Raw genomic sequence first — 24,510 nt, 5'->3', positions numbered from 1 at the left:
GCATTATAATAGTGACCACTTTGAACAAAAAGCGAAATAGCAGTTAAGAAAGAGAAAAAAAACAGCAAACTAATCACACTAGATAGAGTGTACCTATAGACCTACAGTGCACACCCATTACAATCTGTAAGGTCTACTTGTTCGTCTGATAAAAATAACTCCCTCCAGAATGAGCACATTAAGGCTAAAAGAGCAGAGGNAAAAAATACTATTACTGCTTCATTGCTGGTAAATTGGAACCAAACCTTGCAGGTATTTCAATTACATTAAGTTACCACAGGAATAATCAGTCTTCTTCACATTCAATCATGAAGATAGTGCCTAGAAACTCCTTATTTTAAGCTAGTAAATCAGTAGATTGTGGCTGGTTTCAAAACAAGAATTACTTCCAATTTGAAAGTTTCTGAAAGCAAATCAGTTGAAAGAAAAATACATTTTTTAAAAACGTGTTTATTCAGCAAAGTAAGAGTTATCAGTATTATGTGTCTAATTCTCCAACATAAAAAGGTCCACTTGAATATAAATAAGTAAAAATATACAAGATTATAGCATCAAAAATAGTTGAAGTGCAAATCTTCAAAAGCCACCATAATGTTTCACCATATTACAAGAGAGATTCAGATGAAAAGCACCCTTTGGCCCATTTGGTTTTATCTGTTCAAAATACATTTAAAGCAACAGGAATTTGAATTGCCAATATCTTTGTGCTGTGTTTAAGGTATTAAGTATCCCCCTGGAATGAAAAGTTACCACAAAACATTCATGAGCATTATCTACCACTCCTCAGAATCGTTAAGTAATCCCCAAAATCCTCAATAGGTGAGGTTTGATTGATATCTGTAAGATCTTCAAAAGCATATGAGTTGGGACCTGATGACTGAAGAGAAATTTTTTTGCAATATTTCTAGTCAACAATCCTCCCAATAAAATTGGTCAATCACTTCTTGGTTGGTTTTGGGACATTGCTGTGCACGAATTGTCTGCCACATTCGTCTGCAAAATACAGTCGCTTCACTTTACAGTAAATTCTTTGAGACATCCTCCAGACATGAAAGGCGCTCTATGAATTGCATATTTAGTGCCTTTCATGTCTGGAGGCTACATAAAACTGGAAATTAAAGACCAGTTAACAAATTCACTCACTGACTGTAGTAAGGAAAATGCAAAATGTTTACACACAGATTATAGAGACCCAGTGGAAGTCAACATAGAATCAAAAGTAGCAGGTCATGCTCCACTAACCTAACAAAATCCCTTTCAGAGGTAACTAAAACAGTGGAAAAAAACAGCTGTGCAGTGAATACTATATTTTTTTAAAATGTATTTCAGAGGCATTGGATATATACAGTTCTACATGCAAGTACTACATGGAAGGTGAAAGTTCATTATGTCAATGGCAACTGAGCTAGCTGAACTGAAAATTGAAAATCAGAACAGAAATAATCTACAGATCTACAATATACCTAATTCGGGTATTAGTTTCAGGCACAAGCTGACAGGAGCCAAGGGTTGGGGACCATGGAAAGTGCATTGGGATATTGCTAGAGACTCTGTGATACGTGAGTGGAGGTAGTAATCGTAATGACAGGAAACTAATTCACTCAAGAGTCTAAATCTTAGGAGATACTCTAAGTAATAAGCTCCAAATATAGCTACATATTTAGACCTTAAGACATAATTCACAAAAAACTGATTTTGGTCAATTTGTAATGGTCAAATAGCAAGAATCTTGATAGCAATGACCGACAATATTCAAAGGCGAGAAGGAATTATTGAGCGTAAACTATGATTGTGCAACAACTCATATAGTTAAACAAATCAAGAATACTGACCTGGATGTAAATATTAACCAGGCGGCGAAAATCACTGCTAATAGCTAAACCTAGTCATTTTAATTTGAATATCTTACAAATCTCAGGAGAGTTCATGGATCAAACTATCATGTTACACTTTACTTTCAAGGTCAGGCCTTCTGATTCAGCTGGGACTATAATATTTAAATGCTTACATTGTCAGTATTTAATAAATACTGACATCAAATGTAGTGCCTGATCCGTGGTCTATGTAAAGAAACACAACAACACCAGATTAAGAATTTCATAGGTTTAATTGATACAAGTAAACATTTCAGAATTCGTTCTCAGTATCTAAATGCAATTTCAGGAAAGTGAGCAACAATCTTGCAGATAAATTCCCTCGAATTTCTCTCCAATTAAAATTATGCTTATTGAAGCTTTCCTGTCTGAGGACAAGCTTTTTAAGATTATAGATCTTCTCCAAAGCAAACTGAAGTTCCAGCTTCAAAATAACTTTTCACATATTATAAGTCATAATAGATCCTCATATTTGGGGAAAACCCACGTAGGTCCAGATTCACTCTATTTATGTAGCATTTTAGTGTTCATAATTTGGCAAATTCTTAAGTAGAGCCTTAATACTGAATCCTTAATACTGAATTCAACAAGTTACCAAATTCTAGACGCTCTAGCATGCTACACAAATACAAATAATAAATCTAGAGTCTGACTAAAGTGAAATTTCTCCAATTAGATCAGGGCAACTCAGCCATAACCTTTGGACATAGAATCAACTGTTAATGGTGAAAGCAATCACATCAACTGTACACCGTTTCCCAATCTTTCAGAGCAAATTTAGCATATTTATATGACTTTGCTATCTCAGTTGCATAGTTGATTAAGCTAAATCAAATCCATAAATATGAAAAGAATGTTTTAGCTCTGTTTGTTGACTGTTTTTTGACAACACTCTTGACAAGGCTAAGAATATCAATTAAACTGAGAACTTCTCAACATCTGATATTTATATATGAAGTCAGAAAATCTAACAGGAAGTTATGGCCACAGATAAAATTTGTTGATTAGTTTGTCATGACTTGTTGGTTCCATAGACGAAGGTGTTTGTCTACAATTTTTGAATCATTTTCAGAATCCTTTGAAAATTTACAATCTTGTCAATTAAGTCATTAGTGATTAAACCATCATCTGCCATCACATTCAAATGCTCCCTAAAACTATGGAATTAAATAATGTAGGTAAAATTCACAATTCCTTGCATTTGCAACACCTTAAATGCAGGATAGTGTCTTGGAGTGCTGGATAAAGGGAAGAAAGGGGTAAGGCGAGTGATTTCTGATGGGGATGAAGAGAAGCTAAATAACCACATAAATTACACTGTTACCAATTAAGTATTGTTTTATGAATTTCTCATTTCTAAGTATGGTTTAACTAGTACTAATATTATTAAAAGTACTTTTGTGTAACAAAAATATAAGGTTAATAATAATAATAATCCTTGCATTTGATATAGCGCTTTTCACGTCGGGAGGACGTCCCAAAGCGCTTAGTGTACATGTTCCTTGAACACTCAATGTATGGGCACTTAAAATTCAGCTGAAATGTACCAAAATTCTCAAAATTCTCACTATAAAGAGAACTACAATTGCAAGGAATGCACTTGTTAAAACTTCCCATATTAAATTTCTAGACATAATTAACATATCTACAATTGTATTATTAATAATGACAGTAATCCTTGTGTAGGAGTAATCAAAGAACATTCAGTAATCAGAGGGGTAAATCAAATGAGTTCTAAAAAATTGTTCCAAAAAGTTTTTGTAGGGAAATTTTTTGAATCAACTAAACCTATATATATTGCATTTTTTAGTCTGAAGTCATAGAAAGGGAACATTACCATTTGCCTGCAATTGTTTGGTACAATTGTAAATGCAATGTATTACATGGCTACACAGCGATACAAAGAATGAACAGCAAAAGCTTCAACTTAATGGTAAGACATTTTTTTTAGAAAAACATTATCTTATTCTGGTATCTTAAGCTTGTTAATGAGACAATAAACATCAAATCCCTACTACAAAGACAGAAACACCAGCCAACTGTTGTCTCCTGCAGTGATCTTGACATCGTCATTTTAAAAGCATAATATCAAGAAATTAATTCTAAGCGATTTGATTCATGTGCATTTATAAAATCCAATGATAACATGGGCTAATTGTAAACAATATTTTTTATAGCCTCACCTGTGCCAATTATATTTGAATGGTTAGGTTACTTCATCCAACAAGCCTTTTTCAAGTCATTTTAATTTACTGTCAGACCAGGCTGCATATTGGAAACTAAATTATTTACTGCACCCTATAAGCCAATAATACTCCATTTGTCTCATACAGAGAAAGACTAGACTAACAAGATTATTAAGGACATTACTTGTGATCGCGAATGTCCTTCACTTTATTTGAGCTTCATGCTGTGCTTTCAGAGAAGACTTCAAACAATATGATTTTCATGCAGCTATCTGAGCACTGATCTGAATTATTTCTTGCAGGCTTTGTAATTATGCAGGTAGTGGACTGAAAAGGTTGGCAGACAAAAGTAGGTCTGGTGACCCAAGTCATTTTGTTGGATCCATAAAGAAGATTTCATCACAACAGTACATTATCGAGTTACATTTAATTCTTTATGCTTCAATATCCATACTTCATCCAAGTAACATTTAAACCCCAACATAGAAATATTACAACATAAAAAATAAAAATGATGTTCCATACATTCCTTGGAGGAAACAATTACAAGCACAGACTGTGTAATTCAGAAAATACATCCAGCCTTAATTCATATTCCCCATGTTGGTGTTCAACTGCTTAGGTGACATGGATAATGTTGCAAATGTTTTAGGGCCCACTGCAATTAGATTATTGAATACAGTTTGAAAGATCTTCCAAATACTTCGTTTGAAATTTACAAAAGACAACAAAGCTTTTCAACTCTTCAAGCCCTATATGTCTTAGATTTGCTATAGTGAATCGGTGGGGAACATTGGGCTGAAAACGAGAAGAACTCTTTGCTCTTCTTCCAAGTAATACTGTATAATATTTAGCATCCACCTGAATCATCATCTTAACTTCTCATCCAAAAGATAGCAAGCACACTTTATTTGAGCTGCAAACCAATGGTTTTTGTGCATGTTTAGAAGAATTTTTATTTTAGAATGGAGATTTTCTTGTTTCCACCTATTTTTATCCTTCATGGCAGGAAGCATCATTTGTAGCTAGGGACGTAAATGAAATGTGAATGATAACATCACTGACTTCGAAGGACAATATTTAATAAAATAACGTGAAGAGTATTTTATAGATACATATGAGTAAAGAAACATTTAGGAAGATCAACATTAGTAGTGAAGCTGTGCTGCACATTTAATGCATTTTACACATCTGAAAAACGAATGAACACACATTTGCGTATGTTAACTTATTATTAAAATATTCTCAGTTACTTTGACAGCAAACTTGATAATGTAAATCTACTACACGAGAAATCAATATTAGGATCTAATGAATACAGAAAACACCCCCAAGCAAATCTCAAAGAACTTTACATTAGAGTAAGAAATACTTTGCTCCTGATCATGCTACTGCCAAGAAAGTAAAATCAAAGACCCTCATATCATAAATCATAAACACAAAATAGTTTTATTCATGTGTACATGTTTTTCATATAGCATTTTTGGACAAGGGAATCAACTTCCTTGTACAAATGTCAAAGATAGAAAAGTCTTATGCAATTTCACCCAAATCATGAAAAGATGCATTTGCTGTGAAACCCAAGATGTAAACACAACACATCTCCGGTTGAGCCTTTAGGTACTATGCTTCCAACCTCTGGAATTCCTCACCATCTCTCCGCCCTCGCTATCTTCGAAAGCCACCTTAACACTACCCTGTTCCTGCATGCGCTCAGTGTCTCATCAATGTCCGTCTCAAGACATACTCCTTTCGGTCAGCTTTCCCCTCCCCAACCTCTTCAGCTTCCACCCCCAGCTCAGGTGCCTAGCCAGCAGTGTTAAGCGCTTTGAGACATCCTCCCGACATGAAAGGTGCTACAGAAATGTCTAGGTTATTGTATTGTCTGGCAGTTCACTGTAAAGCATTCTGAGACATACTTGATGTGAAGGGCACGATATAAATGCAGGTTGCTGTTGTATATCAGTGCACCTCTTCAGCCAGCTCATGAGCAAAACTGCAACACCTAAGAGTAAGGCCATTTGGCTGGGAAAATGCTGCAAGGTCTTTGGAGACCAAAAGAAAGGACATTTTGAAAATTGGCACCACTTACTACAATCAGCGTCTCTTTCATACAGTAAATCGGTAAAGGCCTTACTTTGTCCTGTACACATGAAGATTTGCTCAGTTCTAGACATAAGGTTCTTATAAATGTTTAATTAGCAATCCTCAAGAACTATTAGTATATCAATTAATCAATAATTGTATCTGCTTTGTACACATATTGTGTGCAAATTAGTTATAGATGACTAAATGGTCAAGCAGTGCACAAGAAGGAACACTTTCCATATTCATTTGATGTGTCACTCCATGATTTATTTCTTCATTATTAGACCATTTACATCTGTACAAGGACTAATTACTAACATTAAAACATGCAGATGGATTTGGTGGCCCTGTTTCAGTTTTATGGAAAGGATTTTCACAATCTGCAAAAATGTATAAACTTAGAAATTAAACTGAGGCAGCCCCATGTTGTAGTGGCTATAATTGCAGTTTATAGACCTGATGGTTCGAATCCAAGTCGGTGCTGAGTTTGTTTCTGAGTTTGTTCCCATCTAACTATAGCTGAGTTTCTCAGCTATAGTTACATGGGAAAGCTAAGTTAGTCCCAGCCAGGGTTAGGAATGGGAAATTGCTCCTGGTTCCTCTTTAGCACCTCTACTGTTGTACAATTGTGACAGTTGGGTGGGGAGAAGTCAGGCTGGGCTATGATGTATTCTTCAGTCAAGGGTCCTGACTTGAGCGGGTTGTCTGAGGGTAAGCAGTGGCTGTGCAACTACACCCCAGAAGAGGAAGCCAGGCGCAGAGCAGAAAGCCAAATGTCATTGGAGAGAACATTAAAAAATTACTAAATATTATGCTAAATTTATGATAAGACATGCTGTGTTTCATCAACAACAACAACAAGATTCCATTTATAGAGCGACTTTCATGTCGGGAGGACGTCCCAAGGCGCTGTACTGTAGGGTCAGTACCCGGGCAAGGGGGATATGGTCAGGGTGAGGGGAGGGAAGGGAGGGAGCGAGGAGGGGGTAGAGAGTCGAGAGGGGAGCTGAAGGCACGGTCAAAGAGAAAGGTCTTGAGACCGGCCTTGAAGGAGGAAAGGGAGGAGGCAAGGCGAAGGCACTGGCGGATAGAGTTCCACAAAATATACAGTCAATTCACTTTACAGTATATTCTGTGAAGCGCTTTGAGACATCTCAACAATGTGATAAGGTGCTATATCAAATGCAAGTATTTTTATTATTATAATAAGGTGCTATCTCAAATTCAAGGATTATTATTATTAATTGTTATTATATTACTGTTCTAATAGATAAAGCACAAAATAATGCAAAATCCTTACTTCAAACCATGTGGATTTTAAAAGGTAACATATACAGAACAACTTCTAGCAATAGCATTCAATTATAGTACTACTTCACACACTGAAAAATAATTTCTTTCTCTATACAGTGTTGCAACAACATCAAAACAAAAATAATTGTTCACTTGTGGCATTTATCTCCAAAACTGCTTCTCCTCCATTCAGTGACATTTGATCCTCTCAGGGTACAAAGATTTAAACAATTGCCCTGTAGTAAAATATGTAGATCTTCTGAAATGACATCACCTTTGGTCCTAGAGATGTTAACTCATACTAGAGTACAATTCCAGAGACTGAGGCAAACTAATACCTTGTCCAAATGGCCATTCCTCTCATGCAATCACCTGCAGCGAGTGTTGGCAGGAGCTTTGACTGTAGGGAGCATCACAAATCATCATGATCCTGTCCTAACACCCCACAGACAAACACTTTCAAAAAGTGTCCAGGAACAGAATTCATGCTTTTTTTCCAATCGTTTCTCTTGTCCAAGGTGCTGAAACTAATGTGTTCACGTCTACAAACCATCCAAGTGAGTGATCAAAGGAATCCTGGCTACCTTCTAGAAAAATTACAACAATTTTCAAGTACTTCCTCACAAATTGTCCTCAAGACTTGAATAGTACAAACATATACGGAGATACTCTTCAGTCAATTGTTTCACATTCCATCCCTCACCTCTAGTTCCTAACCTCTCTGTGTTGCAATCTTTGTTATCTCTATTTTAGTAATATTACTATGGACATTATACCTCTAAACTTTCTTCTCTTGTTTTTCCTAAATACAACTGCATTCTATGCACCCTTTCTCCTTCCTGCAGCTTCACAGTTATGTAAGCTAAACTTTCATTCTTTTATATTCTAATCTATTCTTTCCCAGTACTGCACGAAACATAATTCCACTCAGTTTTATGTTTCATTTAAATCTACAGATTTTTCAGATCCAAACCAGGCGACGCCCAACCACAACTTTATCTCATCTTTTAACTTTGGTTGTGGTATCTTGCATCATGCACCTTATCTCTTCAACTAAATTTCTCNAAAAAAATTGCAATGATCCGGCCGACCAATTAAACCTTACTTATTTCTGCAATCCATTTCATCACTACTAGCAATTGCATCCCTTTGGAAAGGTAATATACTGTTCGCATGTTCAGTGGTAGCACTGATGTTACAACAAAGGATGAATCAATACAGCAATATCCATCTGATCTCTCCAATGAGTTGAAGAGTAAGAGTAGGAATATAGCAGAATAACAGAGTAAATAACACAGGAGGAAATCCATTGCAACAAATTTTGTAGTAGAAAACAATGGTGATGGAACAATGACCAGATGATTTCAATAAAAAAAGTTATTAAAGTCACCAATTTCATTGTTTTAATAACAGATTTGCACTTGAATAATACCATAATAATCACAATGCAGAGATACTGCAGGTTTAAATATTGATTCATTGCATGCAATAATGGATTTAATTGTTTAATAACCTTCTTCTAATTTATAAGATTAATAACAGTGTCACTGGATTTCAGTTGAATTACATTTTGAAATCATTTGCATGCCAAATGAATTAATTGCAATTATGTTTGGTTTTTAAAAATGTCTAACATTACCCAAAATATATGCATCATCTCAAATGAACAAAAACTGATAATGTAAAATTATTTGTAGCTAAACTTTATTGCACAATGTTACAATGTTTTGTTAGAAGTTTATAAAATCATGTTGCAAGAACAGCTAACAAAAAACAAAAACATCTTTACCTCTCCTCTACTAAATGAAAATAAAACTTATTTGACACAAATGAACACTGAGGTGGTCCTTACCCAAAACAAACAAATGTAGTTCCCATTTTACATATAACCACACAGAGGTGACAAATATACAGAACAGACTTCCTGACAAAAGATCTGCACAGCATTTAGGTGAAAAAAAACAATTAGGGGTCTAAGAGTTACAATATCTTTCAAACTTTAGAACTTGCCATGTCTTTACAAATTTCTATATTTCTATATAATAATAATAATCCTTGCATTTGATATACCGCCTTATCACGTCTTCGAGACGTATAAATACCACAATTGAAAAATGGCTCAATTGATAATTACACTGGATGGTGCAAACCGAACCATGCTGACCTGAAAGGCCTCACATTCAGTCCTAAGTCTGTGCTGAATTATGTGATTTTATTTGGGACAACAGTTTGTCTTAGCAATTCTGGGCCAGAAGAATAAAATCAGTCAACAGGATTGAGTAGCTTCCCATTATTCTTGATACATACAAACCATGGTATGCACTGCTAACTTGAGGAAAGTAGGTGACTATTCAAGGATTAATAACTCCCAAGGTTGTATTGTGCATGAGAGATTGGTAGTAGTACTGCCAATAAGCTCAGTAAATAATACACCTGTGTTCCAGCACGGAAAATAAATTTTCTCCAACACCAAAATAGAACTATGCTGTGGTTTGCTTGACAAATTAGTTTTCAATCTGAATTGAGACAACTCTATTGTTACCACAAAGCAATCACTATATTTCTATTTTTACATTAAAATTATTCTGTTTATTCTATGTAAGATTGGTAAACATGTATATTTCTCCATCTCCTGGTACAAGTACTTTCTACAACTTATCTAAAAACAAATCATCCATTATAAGGACCTGTCAGCAAGAGCAAGCTGACACAATTAACAATACTGCAAATACAATATAGGACAATTGCAATTGTAATAATATATTGCAACATAATTACAACTAAGTAAACAGGAAAGATAAAATAATTGCTGGTAAATGACTCATTTTGATTAACTTGGTTTATTGTAGGAATGATAGGTTGCCCAACTGCTAAGATCATATTTGTTCTTCAAATTGAAGCATCCTCCATTCATTTAAGTATTAGGCCAAGCTATCATCAAGTTCCAAGGAATAAGAGGATGAACTCTGTTTAAAACATTATTTTCAATATAGATAAGTGTGAGGTGGTACATTTTGGTAGGAGAAATAAGGAGATCACATACTGCCTGGAAAATAAGAATCTAAATGGGGTAGAGGAGCAAAGGGATCCAGGGATACAGATACACAAATTGCTAAAAGTAGCAATGCAGGTTAATAAGGCCATTAAGGCAGGTTAATAAAAAGCAAACCAAGCGTTGGGGTTCATTTCTAGAGGAATAGAAATGAAAAGCAGGGAAGTTATGCTAAACTTATATCGAGCGGGGGCGGAAGAACAAAACTGTATGGGTGAGTAAGCAGCAGTTTGCCAGAAATTAAGGCAATTTCCTGACTAATTTTAGTTATACAAAACCTGTGGGCATCATCAGACTTTTGTAATTACTTTTATAATTACTATCGTTTTGCTCACTGTCATTCAATTTTTGTTACAACATGGCTTAGGAATGAGAAAACTACATTCATAGCTGCTTAAATAATAATTCATTTACATGTAGTAATCTATGACATTCCAGGCTCATTTGTGTTCAAGTAAAAAGGGCATTGCCAACACCCAGGTGCAGCCTGTTCAGCATTCTGAACAATTATCAGGAGCCAGAGGACTGCTCCATACCTATCAATCCAGGTTTTATTTTACATCATGGACATCATCCGAGTAATCCCACTGCACAACCATAAAACGAACACCATCTCATATGACCTTCATTTCTCACCACTTATGGATAAAGTAGTGAAAGGGGAATGGTTCTTTAGCACCTTTGCTTGCTACTTGCTCGAGACAAATGAGCATAAAGCAGCAATGAACAACAAATATTAATCTCTTTCAACATGTGTACCTTTGAGCTTTGTCAGTCAATATTAAAAATAGTGCAAACATGGGATCTAATTTTTTTACACTGTACTGCAGTAAATTCTTACAGAAAAAAGATTACTCGCTCGTTGTAATATTTTTTCCAGACAAAGAAGGTACATTAATATACAGCTGCCAACATTTTACACATTACAGTTTTTCTTTCTCTACAAATAAAATGAGTTTGTTCTTAGTCCTTTGGTTTTAATTTTGATAGCTAAATACTTCAACATTTGTGCTTTGTTTACCATCTTAGTGAAAAGACCCAAGTCTCAGAATACTAACTTGAAGACAACTAAATGCCATAAATTCATGAATATTCTCTCTCGCCTGATTGAGCAGTATTGGCTGGGATGCTTTCTATGCACTTTAAGTAGGGATTCTCCTCGTCTTCTTGAATGATATCGGAGTTATGGGAAAATTTGGCTTCAGACAGGGAGAGGCAATATTTCTTGAGATAGTCAAGCCTACAGCCGTTGGTTTGTAATCCATGGCAGTGCTTAATGTTCAAGATAGTCCTTTTGAGATTTGATGGAGGTAAAGCTATTTGAAGTAGAATGACTAAGGGGCCAATGTCAAGGTGAATGGAGGGCTTTGAGCCTAATGAATAATCAAGTGGTAGCTTTTCTCAGGAGTAAAAGGAGGAAGGGAAGGTCACACATGATAGCAAGCACAAGGGTTGGCAAGCTTGTGTTGTGGGCGAGGAAACAGGAAAATAAATTGGAGAAGTTGCATAGGCTGAGCGAAAACGGACAAGAGGGTTACAAAAAGCCAGAAAAGATAATGAGGATCTTGAAGGAGAGGGTAATGGGATGGTAAAGGTAGAATTGCTAGAAACTATGATGTCAGACCAAGGCCATATGGAAATGGGAATTTGGGCAAGGAACTTAATGGAATGTAAGGAAAGAATGAGTTTCTCTGAACAAGGTTTCAGGCATCTCCAGAATGTTAGTATGTTTATGGAGAGGGCTGACTGACATTTCACAAAGCAATACGAGAGCAGAGGCAGCAGATTGGTGAAAAGGAAATGGGATACATTTGGAAAGGATTTAATTTACTCTTAAGGCATACGGTCAGATACCGTCAAAAGAGAGACAACTCTCTGAGTTGTTGGGCGAAAGTAAATAACAGGAGTGGGAGTGAAGAGTGTCAGAAGTGATAAGGTCTAGAATGCCAGGCAACATGCACAAGAGTAAACAAAGAGTTACATCCAACTTAATTTCTGCTGTTCTATACAGTAAGATCTAAGAAGCCACAGCTAACTTCACGCCAAATGCAGAAATATGCAAATTGGTTTTAGGTCATTGTTCCTCAACACAACCACTGAGAGTTTACAACTGTTTTCAATGTCAATCCATTCCAGTGAGAAAATGCATTATACATAAGGACTTATCAATAACAGGCCAGCATAGCATACAATGGTACACAAGTGCACCAGACATGCAAATATAAAGACAGTTCAACTTACGATCCAGTTTTCAAAAGGTGATCATACACAAAGGTCGGTGAGTGTGATTCAGCAAGGGAGGTCATGCTTAAGTAACTTGCTGATGTTTTTCAAAGATATTACTGAAATGTTGAACAAGTGTAATACAGTCAAACGATATTTTGGATTTTTTCAGAAAGGGTTTAACAAGGTTTAACGTGAATGATCAAGGTAAGGTGAGAAGAATAGGATAAATCGTGAAACAAGATACGCAATCAGCATAAAAACAAGAAATTGAAAGTAGTGATAAACAGGAACATTTCTGCCTGGAAATAGGTTATGAGCAAAATACTTCACAAGTCCATCTTGGGATTCTTGCTAGTTTTTAATATATATTAATCACTTGAATGAGGCTCTTCCAAGTGCTTTCATTTTAGTTGGTAAACTTTTATCCATACATTATCAAAATGACTTCTGAAATACAATGAGGATGACAGCAATTGGTTGTCTTCCATCTCAGTGGTTCTGTTAACTATTTAATAATGTGCCTTTCACAAAACTATGTTCACATTTTTTTGATTCATCTTGCACCATTTCAGTGGCCTTTAGTTACTTGGCTTGTCTAGTTCTGTTTCATAAAAAGTGTGCTAACTTACAATCCTCAAACCAGGCAGCTTTTGAAGATTATAAAAATGCATACTTATTATCTTCACCAGTTTATTTCAATGTCCTCGGGAAGAAACTGGCTCGGCCTGGTGACTGATACAAATTCCTTCAAAATTGGCCTGTTTAAGTTCAAAACTTTGGTTTGTGACCCTTTCTCCTCTCCTTAAACCTGATACGAAATTCAATTATATTATAGTCTATTCCCAAAATGTTCTCTTACCACCAGATTGCTAACTATTTCTGGTTCATTAATCATAACTAAATTGAGTATCGCCTGCTCCATTGGTGATTTTAAGGCATGCTGTTTTGGAAAACTACCCTGAACGCATTCAATAAGCTTAATTCCTTTTCCAATTGTGCCATATTGCTGCCACAATCTGCAAGTTAAAATATCCTATTATGACCACACTACCTGATCTGCATATACAGTACACACATTACGCTGTTAAGGCATCAGAGTCTAAAGAATATTCCTACCATTTTTATACACTTTTCTGTTCCTCAGTGCACTCACCAAGACTCCACCTGTTTATTAAATTATATTATTAAATTTACTTAATAAATATTTTAATAAATAAAAAAACTAGCTTCAAGTTTTACATTTTGTTAGTAATACTACTGATTTTGTTTGATTTACTTTTACTTCCCCACCTCTTGGTCTTCTCAATCGAGAGATTCCAGAGGAAAGTTAACAGAAATGGTTTCCTGACTACTAATGTTTTTCAGGAACTCTAACACCAGAAATGCAAGCATTTACCCAAGTTACATGGGAGATCCAATTTAGGTCACATCTACATGGTACTTAATCCCTAATACAGTGTCTGCATTAGATACAAAACCATAAATTAATATGCAATGTTTATCATACAGCACCATTCCAACTGTGTGGCGAACACACCTTTGGATATATCATTTGATTTGTGAGGCAATGTGAGGTGGTGACAATAGATTAAACAAATGAACAGGGTTTACAATGATTACCCTTGGATTTGGTACATTTACAAATTCACAGATTTAGAATATCTCAAGATATAACATGCTCCATCACAATTTATTAGTACCTTTCATTAACAAAAGACACTGCAGGGTGTTTCCGGATGTCTCTGTTTCATAAGAATGAAATACAGTCCAGGAAAGTCACAATTTCAATCCCTGTTCTTGCTCTAGATTTAACTGATCTCAGTCAGCACAGCAATGGGGGTATTACAATTGTCCACAATACCCTAGGATAAGAAGTGAGAAACTAATAAAGTGACTAAGGCTCACACTCCTGAAAGCTACCCAGTGATCAATACAGAAAAGTGTGCATATGTGAGCATTAGGTGAGGACAGGAACCTCTATTGTTACATGATATATCTAAATTTTATTTGCAGATTTATGCAACTCTGTTACCTTCCACCTAATATTGTTGAATCAAATTATGAGAAGCATCACCAGTACGGTACTCAGAGTAAGATGCAACTGGCACAAACAAAGTACTTGCTTGCTATTATAACATTTCTAATTTTAAGCATGCAATTCTTCAAATTTTACTTTTATAGCTAAGCTATCATATCTACCAAACTAAAAGGTGCAACTCTCAAAAACCCTTAGTTTTATGATGTTTAGTATCCTCATTGATTGAAATAGCAATGAAAACTGTTTAGGGGGTGAATTTATAAGTGTTGTCCATTAGGAATCTTAATAGAGAAACTGTTCATGCATGCTGTCAATCTAGGAACAAACAAGAACAGCACTTCTGTCAGCAGCACCATAATTCCTGCCATTCAAGAACGGAAAGCACCAAATCGCATTTAGCTGCAAAAACCATGCTTAATATGTTAAAAATGATCCCTGTAATTACCAAATAATGATAATCTAGATCTGAAGAAAACGGTTAACACAACAGCAAAATATGACTGATACCTGGAAATATGCTCTCTCCTTCCCCTCCCCCCTCACACACAAAATGAGGTATGAATAATTATTAGTGTTGCATTTATAATTATCAGCTCAACTCTTAAAATTAATTTCTGAGTTACCCTTATGCGAGACATATCTAGAATATTTCAGATTCTAAGATAATCTGTGAACCCACTGTCCGGAAAAGTTGGCCCTTTCCAAGTTGACCTTCAATTGAAAATAACACTGTGCAGTTTCACCCAGCAGGAATTCAAGCATGTAGCTTTTTTTTAAAAAAAAGAACATTAGTAATGCCACATAATAGAATCAGATAATGAATCTCATAATCAATTACAAACAATGAGCAACCTGCCCATTGTCTACAAGAAGAAAGCAAGCACCATACAGTGCTTCTTCTTGAATCGAACACATCCACGAACTTCATACATCTTTTTGCTCAAGTTTATTGTCTGATATTTGGAGGAATGCTTCATCCATAGTTGCTGTCCAGTAGATGAGAAATTAAACTGAGGATCCATCTAAGACGAACCCCTAGCTGTGGCACAATCTGTCCCCCAGAGTAAACATGTGGACACAAATCTTGATAGCTTTAATAAATAATGAGCAGAATGCCTATTTTCACTCACCCCTTCACACTCACACACACGCACAAGCTGTGGGAGACTGCACACAACAATTTTAACAAGAGGGCCAAGCACCTTGAAGATTCATAAGACTCACAACACTGAAGATGCAGGTTTTATTTCAAATGCAACTTTTTTCTGTTATAGGTAAGGATGGTGCCTATGTGGGAGTAATAAGGAAGTATGCAATATTCACAGATGTGTACAGCAAAAATTATTAGTCAAGAAAAGGGATATGAACTGTGATTATTTACCACATGAAAATTGACAGGAGAATAGCTTGGTTGAAATAAATTACAATGAAACTCCTGGAGTTTAACCAGCTAAAACAACATAGCATTGTCTAGCAAACACCTCTCTGCTTCTTCAGCTAGGAGAAGCAACTCAAAGAAATGTAATCAGGACAAGGATTTTAATGTCACTCCACTGGACTTCCCAGGAGCCAATGGAGACTGGCGAGGTTGGGGGTGATAGGTATGTAAAGTCTAGTGAGGAGAGGATATGTGCTATAGCGTTTTAGTTTGTTGAAGCTTGTGGAGCTAGAGAGGTCGATGCGGGCAGTACTGATTTGTTTAATCTTGAGGTATTAAAGTATGGATGGGGCTTCAACTGCAAAGGCAAGTGGCCAAAGTTCAAGAGTTGGAAGAAAGCATTTGAAGCTGGAGTTAACCACAATGTCAAAGTTACACACTGGTTCCATTTGCCCGAGACGTTGATTGTTGAGAACTAAACAAGATGGCTTCAGTTTTGTTAATGTTCAGCTAAACGAAGTTGCAGCTCATATAGGACTTGTAGACAGTAATTACTGGCAGGCTGCTCAACCATAGAGAATATCTCAGCTGAGGCTAAAACTCCTCTCACCTTTACATCCACAGCTGTGTGCACTTTCCATCAGGGGCCACTGGATAATGATCATGAACAGGAGCACTGGCTGATTTTTCTCTCCTCTTTAGACCAATAGGCAGACCCCAGCTTTCTCAGCACAGACCAGATATATGCAATCATTAGCATATATTATCATGCAATACTTCTAGAAGATTAGAAAGTATAGCACAGAAGAAAGTATTTTGGCATATTGGATCGCAATAATGGCAATGAACTTCGGATTAAGCTGCTGCCTCATCTAAATGTGAATATTCTAACTCCAACCAGTTTAACTATTTTGATGAACCACATAATCAGAAAAGGTCTGGCTAAATGCAGCAGTTAGCAGTTGATGGTTAGCAGCTGTTATTTTACATTGCATTAATTCAAATAATAATGTTAACAGCTTTTTTAAATAGAGGCAATTAGCCAGGATGCTTCTTCATATGTTAGATCAAGTTGGTTCAATTAGTTGGTAATTAAAAATGTCCATTGAAGAATACAGACAACAATTTTCACAGGACATTCTTTAGGATGTTCTCTATTTTGTTTCCACCAATTTGTGATCTGAATAATGATAATGCACTGATATTTATATTTCCAGTTACCATTTGGAATAAGAAGAATTACATCCTACTGAGATTTAATAAACACTCTGTTCTAAATTATTAACTTGTTTTCTATCCTAATCTGCTAAATTCCGTAAGTAGTTTGGGATAATTTGATCTAAAATCGATACTCCTCACTCTTTCCCAATTCAGAAATTCGGTGAATTCTCTTACATGCTTTTCCAAATGGCCTCTATTTTTAAATACAAGTGGTATGTGCTTACCTTATTTTTTTAAAAAGTATAGAATAACAATTATAACAGAAATCTACTTATTCAGGCCAACAGAGCATAATTTTGGGGAATTTTAAAAACATCCTCTCTGTATACAGTTATCTACAAATGATGTGCTCCATCTCTTATCTGCCCTTTTCAAATACCACTATTAGCACTAACTATGGCAGTACGTAACTGCACTCAATGTTTCAGAAATTGAAATGTAAGGGATAACTGTCATATTGCCAGTGTCATTGTAATGTTAATATGCAGCAGTGTAATTCTAATCAACAGTATAAGCAGTAAGGATAATACTATGATACATTTTTGGGGGTAATTAACGTGGGGGGGGAGAAAAGATAATCCAACATTCCAACGTATAACAGCAAAGGTAGTCAGACTCACTTGCAAGGGAAAGAGTTTGTTGAATGTGGAGTGTGAAGCATAATTGTGTGTTAGTCTGGTAAAACGCCAAGATACTGGTAAAGCAGGAATAGGACCAAGTCTGATCAGTCAGTTTACCAAAACATTTTTTGCTTTTAAAGAAAAATATTTTGCTTTCTCCAGACCACTTGTGCAAAGTTAGAGCTCACTGAGTGCATTGATAAGAAAAAATTATGCGATTCGAGCAGGAAAGGCTGCTCAATTCCTCAAAGACATTTAACATTAACTTGTCATTCACCAGACCTTTTGGACCTTAGTGCATGACCGGAAAATATGACCCATACATCCCCTTCAGCAATCCTAAGAGACTATTTTAAACTATTATAGTAAGCATTCTGAGGCCTGTCTAGGGGAGTATTTTAAATTGGCCAATTTTCAGTTACTCGCCAGGGGTAATCCAAGATACAGTTGCACAGATATCCTCCCACTCCTCCTTGGAGATAATGGTGTTCAGATCTCACTTCCAAGCCTCTAAAGCAGTGCTGAAGCTCATCGAATCCATGGATAAGAGAATGAAATAAAAGATCAAGGCAAGCTCATTTTCCTCTGGGGCAAAAAAAATGTGAGTACTCCACTCGATCAGGGACCAATGAATGTGTGCCCAAACCGAGGCTCAGAAAAGATATCTTGCTGTCAAGGGTAAACTCTCACACCAGTTATTGAAAAAACGGCACTGTTCCATTTCCAATCACAAAAACAGGCATGTACGCCCTTACCAAACAGGAGCAGAATGCCCCTCCTTTTTTGAATTAGGTCCAGGAAGCTGAGGTGGGTGGGGGGGAATTAAGACAGAGTTCGTGGAAAGTTTTGGAAGGGCCATCATCCTCCATGATAACTTAAATCCCAGCATTAATACAACAGTATCTCAGAGGACACTATTATATATCTAAAATTATATTGTATGCAACTAATTTTCATAAATGTCTTACAGGAGTGAACTAAATAAGATAAATCAAGTTCTGTTTATTTTTCCAATTCATATTCATTGCTCTTTACATTCTCCAGGCATTTTATTTTAGGATTGTATCTTGGATAGTGGAACCAGTATCAATGCAGGAGTGGCTACTGGTGATCCACAACACAACCTCACCAGGTAATGCTTTTCAATCCTATGAAGACTTTAAAACATGGTATTCTACTAAATGGCTATTGAGTGGTCGAGACAGGATTCATATTCGCTTTCAAAAGGGAAATAGATAGATAGAAATCTAAAAAGTGTCTTACTATTCAATCTAAAATAATAGTAATAATAATCCTTGCATTTGATATAGTGCTTTTCACGTCGGGAGGACGTCCCAAAGTGCTTCACAGAACACACTGTAAAGGGAATTGACTGTATATTTGTAGGCGAACGCGGCAGCCAATTGCGCACAGCAATGTCCCACAAACAGTCGTAGATTGAAAATGACCAATTTTTATTACTGTTTTTGGTTTTGGAGGGATTATTATTAGGCGTGTGGAGTAAGGAAACTTGCCCAAGGTTTCGCCCTGACCTGCCTGGAATTGAACTCAGGTCTCTCACTTGGAAAGCGAGTGCTCTAACCACTGAGCTACAGGACTCCACAATACATTATTACATTATACAAAATATTATACAAAATACATTATTTGACGGGGTGTAGGGAAAAGGCAGGTAAATGTAACTTAATGGATCGCTCTTTCAAAGAACCAGCACAGACATGATGAGCTGAATGTCCTTCTTCATTGCTGTAAAGGTCTGTGGTTTTAAGACTAAAAACCAAGTAAAGTATTGGTCTTTGCTAACCAGAATGAATACAATGCACCAGCACAAACTGCTTTCAGATCTTGAGGTAAAAATGATCATGTTTATAGCATATGCACATGAATAGTAAGACAGTAAAAGTATTCTAAAAAAAAACTTATTTTCTTACCTTTCACAGAAATATTCGGTGGTGGTCCTTCCATTCTCAAGTTCCAGGGAGGGTCACCTAGGTTGGCAAAATCCCTCATTTTCAGGTAACTAATGGTGAGTCGGATGATTGATGCCTTGTCTAACTGACTTGTGATGGCTGCTGGGAGTGGGAGCAATTTTGCCAATTCATAAAATTCAAAGTTTTCCTTTCCCCGGCGAGATCGAGCAGCATCTCGAGATTTCTCCTTTCGCAAGGCTTGTAAACTGAGGGGGAGAAAAACACTGACATGAGTACCACTGATAAAAAATGTAAAAAATCAACACTGGTTAAAAAATATGGTTCTGCCCATAGTAAAAATTCAGCAGAAGTCAGATAAAATTTACAATAAAATCCGTTACATTTTGAGGATGATAATCAACGGCTAAAAGAAAACAACCAAATTGCAAATCTTTGGTTGACTAAGAGAATGCTCTGGCTGTTCAAAGGGTCCTTCCATTCTTCTGAACAAGATTATATCAGAAATTAAAGTGGAAAACACCTTTGCAGTTGGAGACAATACTGTATGCATGTATTTTAACAGCTTTGACATGATGAATGACCGCTCCTATACAATGTGTTTCAAGGTGAAAAGGCATGGATTTGTTGCCCACAGTTTCAGATGGACCAATTTACATCATTGCTGAAGGTACTGAATTCAAGTTCAATACCTCGTAAAGAAGGGAGAGAGAGAGGGAGAGAGAATGTGAAAAGGTGGACAACTATTCTCAATTACCTCCTAATAAATACAAAAGCAAGCAATGGCGCCAAGAAACAAGGCCCCCTCGCTACAATCAGCACTCTGATCTAGTGAACGGCACAAGAGAAAATGAAAGATAGAGGAAATATCTTTTGAAATTAGGATTTTTAGAAAAATTCAAAGAGTGACATGGCAATGACAGAGCTAACCCCTCCTGTTACCCTGGCAATCAAAACCTGGTATCAATTTGAGATTGATATAGTAGAAAACAAAATATCACTAAACACTCGTGACTCACTGATTTGCCTATTAATTTGACGAGTTCCATTATTTCCAGATTCTAGCACAAGCCAAATGCCAAGATTTCTCTTCCCACCATCTAGGAAAAGTAGTGAGACCCATCTCTATCCTACACAAGTTGCCCGTTTGCACAGAAAGCATGAAAGAGACCTGGACAAAGTCCAGTCTGCTAGATAATGGAAGTAGAGTGGGTAGCGGTATGGAGGCAAATACTCAGAAGCGATATAATTTTGGAAAGAAAGTTCAAAATCACACAACAAACATATTCTCATGTCGGCTTCTTACGTTCCACCACTCTGTGACAGAGGAATGCCGGAGGTTATGTCATCAAAAGAGCACACTTCTTGAGGTTCTGTTATTCCCCAACAGCCACCCACTCTAATGAGCAATTCACAAGGCAGTCAAGATCACGACATACTTCAAAATCAACTCCAGATCCTGCTCAGTTTCTAGAGTTTTCTACAACATGATAACAGCAAATCCTCAGAAAAGGAGGCTGTTGAGCACAATCTGACCAGTGGAAATAACAGCTTTCCCTTGAAGCCTACAGCGGGATACAACCTACAATCCACAAACCACAGCTGACAATTCGCTTCAATATCTCCTTATACAATGCCATTGAAGCACAAACAATCTGGCCAGTACAGTCAGTCCATATGTGTAAGCTAAGAAATCTCTTCAGCACAGTATGAATAGAATATGAACTGAACCCAACATATAAATGCATGTTTAATTTAATAATAAAAAGATTGGCTATTAACTTAGACACAAACAAGGATCTTGACTCTTAAACATATGTAAGAGCCATGCATCTCACAGATGGCATACCTGTGTTACAGATCAAGAGGACTAGATTGTGACAGTGAGTTACAAGGCTACAACTCAATCAAATGGTTTATGAATAGTGTCAGATCCTGAAACTGACTTAGCCTGAAACCACTCCTCACCACACCAGTACTGTTCTTCTATTTTTCCCTCTGAATGAAAGATACAGAACTTAATGCATGTGAAGTTTACAGACCTTTCTCAAAAGAGAAAGAACAATGAGAAATAATCCACTGCAGCCAATTTTCTGCCTCAGTCTACAGTATAGCATTCGACTTTAAATTCTAAACAGTGCTAACTGGCAAAAGAAAATTTGCTCCTAAATTTTTATATCACACATACAGAATAGATTGGTCATCAAATGCCTTCAGTGTAGCAAACAAAATTAGGCAGCAACTTTCACTTTAGTAATGTTTCACTCAATTTATTAAACTACACAGTTAGCAAGTACAAACCATACTTAAAATAAAGCATGTTATGAATAGCCGGCAATGAGCTTGTACAAGTTTCAGGGTTCTGACGCCATTCATAATCTACTTGATTAAGTTACAGCATTGTATATGCCTGCCACTATCCAGTCCCCTTGATTTATAGCAGAAGTACAACAATAGTAAAAGTAAATTATTCTCTCACTTGCGGAGTGTGGGAAAAAATGAGCCTCCATTTCTTCACTTCTATATTGTAACAGAACCAGAGGTCACATCTGCAATATTATTTGTTTGTTATGTCGTTTGGGGAATTTAAAGATCTCAACATTACCTCCTAAATAAATAATGGCGTTATGGACTTTCAATTGCCTTGTATAAATACATGAAGTTTGTAGTTTTACACATCTATAACACCATTCTGAAGTACTTTTTTTTAACATGTTTCCTTCACATGAAGGAAAAGCCTCCCATTGCAGATCATTCTAGCACACATCAGTAAAACTGCACCAATAGATGGGCAACGTATGGTATTAGCTGTAATGCATGTTTAGATCTAAAATGTGATACAAAGGCAACAATTAATTTGTTCCACAAACTCAAGTTGAATTAAGTTCAGAGCTACAAGTTTCCAAGTAATAATAAGATGTTTGACCTTTATCCTTTTTTTGTACATTTAAACATTTTAGTATTGAAAACAGTTACTTTAGTATATTACTCTGATACCATTTATCTCCAAAATACTTTTCCAGTTAATAAAATGCAATCAGCTTTAAGGAAAGCACCATATTCTAAGAGCGATAAGTTAACGCCCTGTCAAGGTGAAATTACTTTTGTATTTTAACACCATGGATTTTTATTCACCAGTTCAACTAATCACTCTACAATTGAACTTCTGAGCACAAAAAAATTATCAATTAAACTGGCTGAAACTCCAGCAAATTATCATTTAGGAATGGAGTAATTGCTTTCATCAGGGAAAGAAAAGCCCGCCAGAACACATATGTCACTTTAGATTAGTGTTCTCTCTCCTGAAGCCATGGATGACACAGCTGATATAAGACTAAATGCCAAGACCAATCAATTGCTTTTGTGGCTCTGTTCTGAGCTGCAGTAAAAGAGGCCATTTTCTAGGATCTACTCTTCATTATAGTAAATGCTATCTCCTTGGTAACATAATTCCATTTCTCATAAATTCTGCTTGGGATCATTGTCCTAACAATAGATGTTTGTGAAAAAAAAGAATGCTGTCAGTTTAACACAAAGAATTAAGTGTGAAAAGTTGGCAGTGGAATCTGGTAAACTATTGCCTGAATGAATGTCCTGGAATTGTTCCTTGTGTTACAAAATAATTCTGTTTCACTTATGGCTTGATATTTCTATTACAGACAATATATGCATAAATAGTAGAAATTGTAAATTTACTGTTTCATTCAAAGGCATTTTAAGAAATGCAATATGCATCTTCCAATGACAAGGCTTTCCAGATTATATGTGGATTATTGAAATAAAACTCATCTGCCCTACAGGTACAGTTTAACCACATGTTACTGCTCGCTTAACAAAGCAGTCGACTGAAATCTTCATGCTACATTACAAATGTCATTATGCGCTAAAATGTTGTTAAAATGTGATTATGTGGTAAAAATAAACGATCTTGAACTATTCTGTCCTGGGTTAGACATTGTGCTCAGTATACATTGTAATGCTTTGGTTTATATCTCTGTGTCATTTAATTTCTCGCATAGTTATTAATGTAAAATAAACCCCAAAGTTATTAATCTTTTAACTTAAATGTTCAAACACTTGATGCATTCCCATCAATGCATTACATATTTTTAGTGCCTTAACAAACTGAACAATATTCTTGGAGCAACTTATGAATTTGGAGGAAAGTATTGATTATCTCGAATTATAATGAAACAGCATTTAAACAGACTTTGAAGAAATAAGACAATGGCAAGGCAAATACATTATTATGTAGACGAGTGCAGATAATGTATACTGTAACAGGAAACAATAAACATAAAGAAAAATAATTTGGGTATCATTTTAATCATTTGCCGTTTTTTTCCATGAGTACAAAATTGAAAAATTATTCCATCTTGTAGAAATCACTCGTAGGTAATATTCGGAATACTGGGTAATTCTGGAAACCCTACTTGAAAAGGATTCCAAACAGATTTGCATCACACCAGCACAGCTGTTAAGATGTGAAAGATCAATTTAAGCGTTTTTGATTAATTTGGAAGAGGGTGGACTGTTGGCCAGAACACTTTCACAATATGATCTTCACTATTCACCTCAATGGGCTGACAAATCCTGTTTAGCACTA

At 36.1% G+C, this 24,510-nt stretch overlaps 1 protein-coding gene across 1 annotated transcript in view; it reads right to left on the bottom strand.

Annotated features, from left to right (window-relative positions):
* Nucleotides 1–24,510, bottom strand: part of LOC103178557 (neuronal PAS domain-containing protein 3) — a 328,481-nt gene that overhangs the window by 216,416 nt on the left and 87,555 nt on the right. The window contains exon 3 of the mRNA XM_007893378.2: nt 19,908–20,152. Within this exon, the coding sequence (XP_007891569.1) occupies nt 19,908–20,152 (245 nt within the window). The remainder of the gene's footprint in view (nt 1–19,907; nt 20,153–24,510) is intronic.

This window comes from Callorhinchus milii, unplaced genomic scaffold (assembly GCF_018977255.1).
Source record: "Callorhinchus milii isolate IMCB2004 unplaced genomic scaffold, IMCB_Cmil_1.0 Scaffold9, whole genome shotgun sequence".
NCBI classification, from domain to species: domain Eukaryota; kingdom Metazoa; phylum Chordata; class Chondrichthyes; order Chimaeriformes; family Callorhinchidae; genus Callorhinchus; species Callorhinchus milii.
This window is presented reverse-complemented; position numbering and strand designations above follow the sequence as displayed.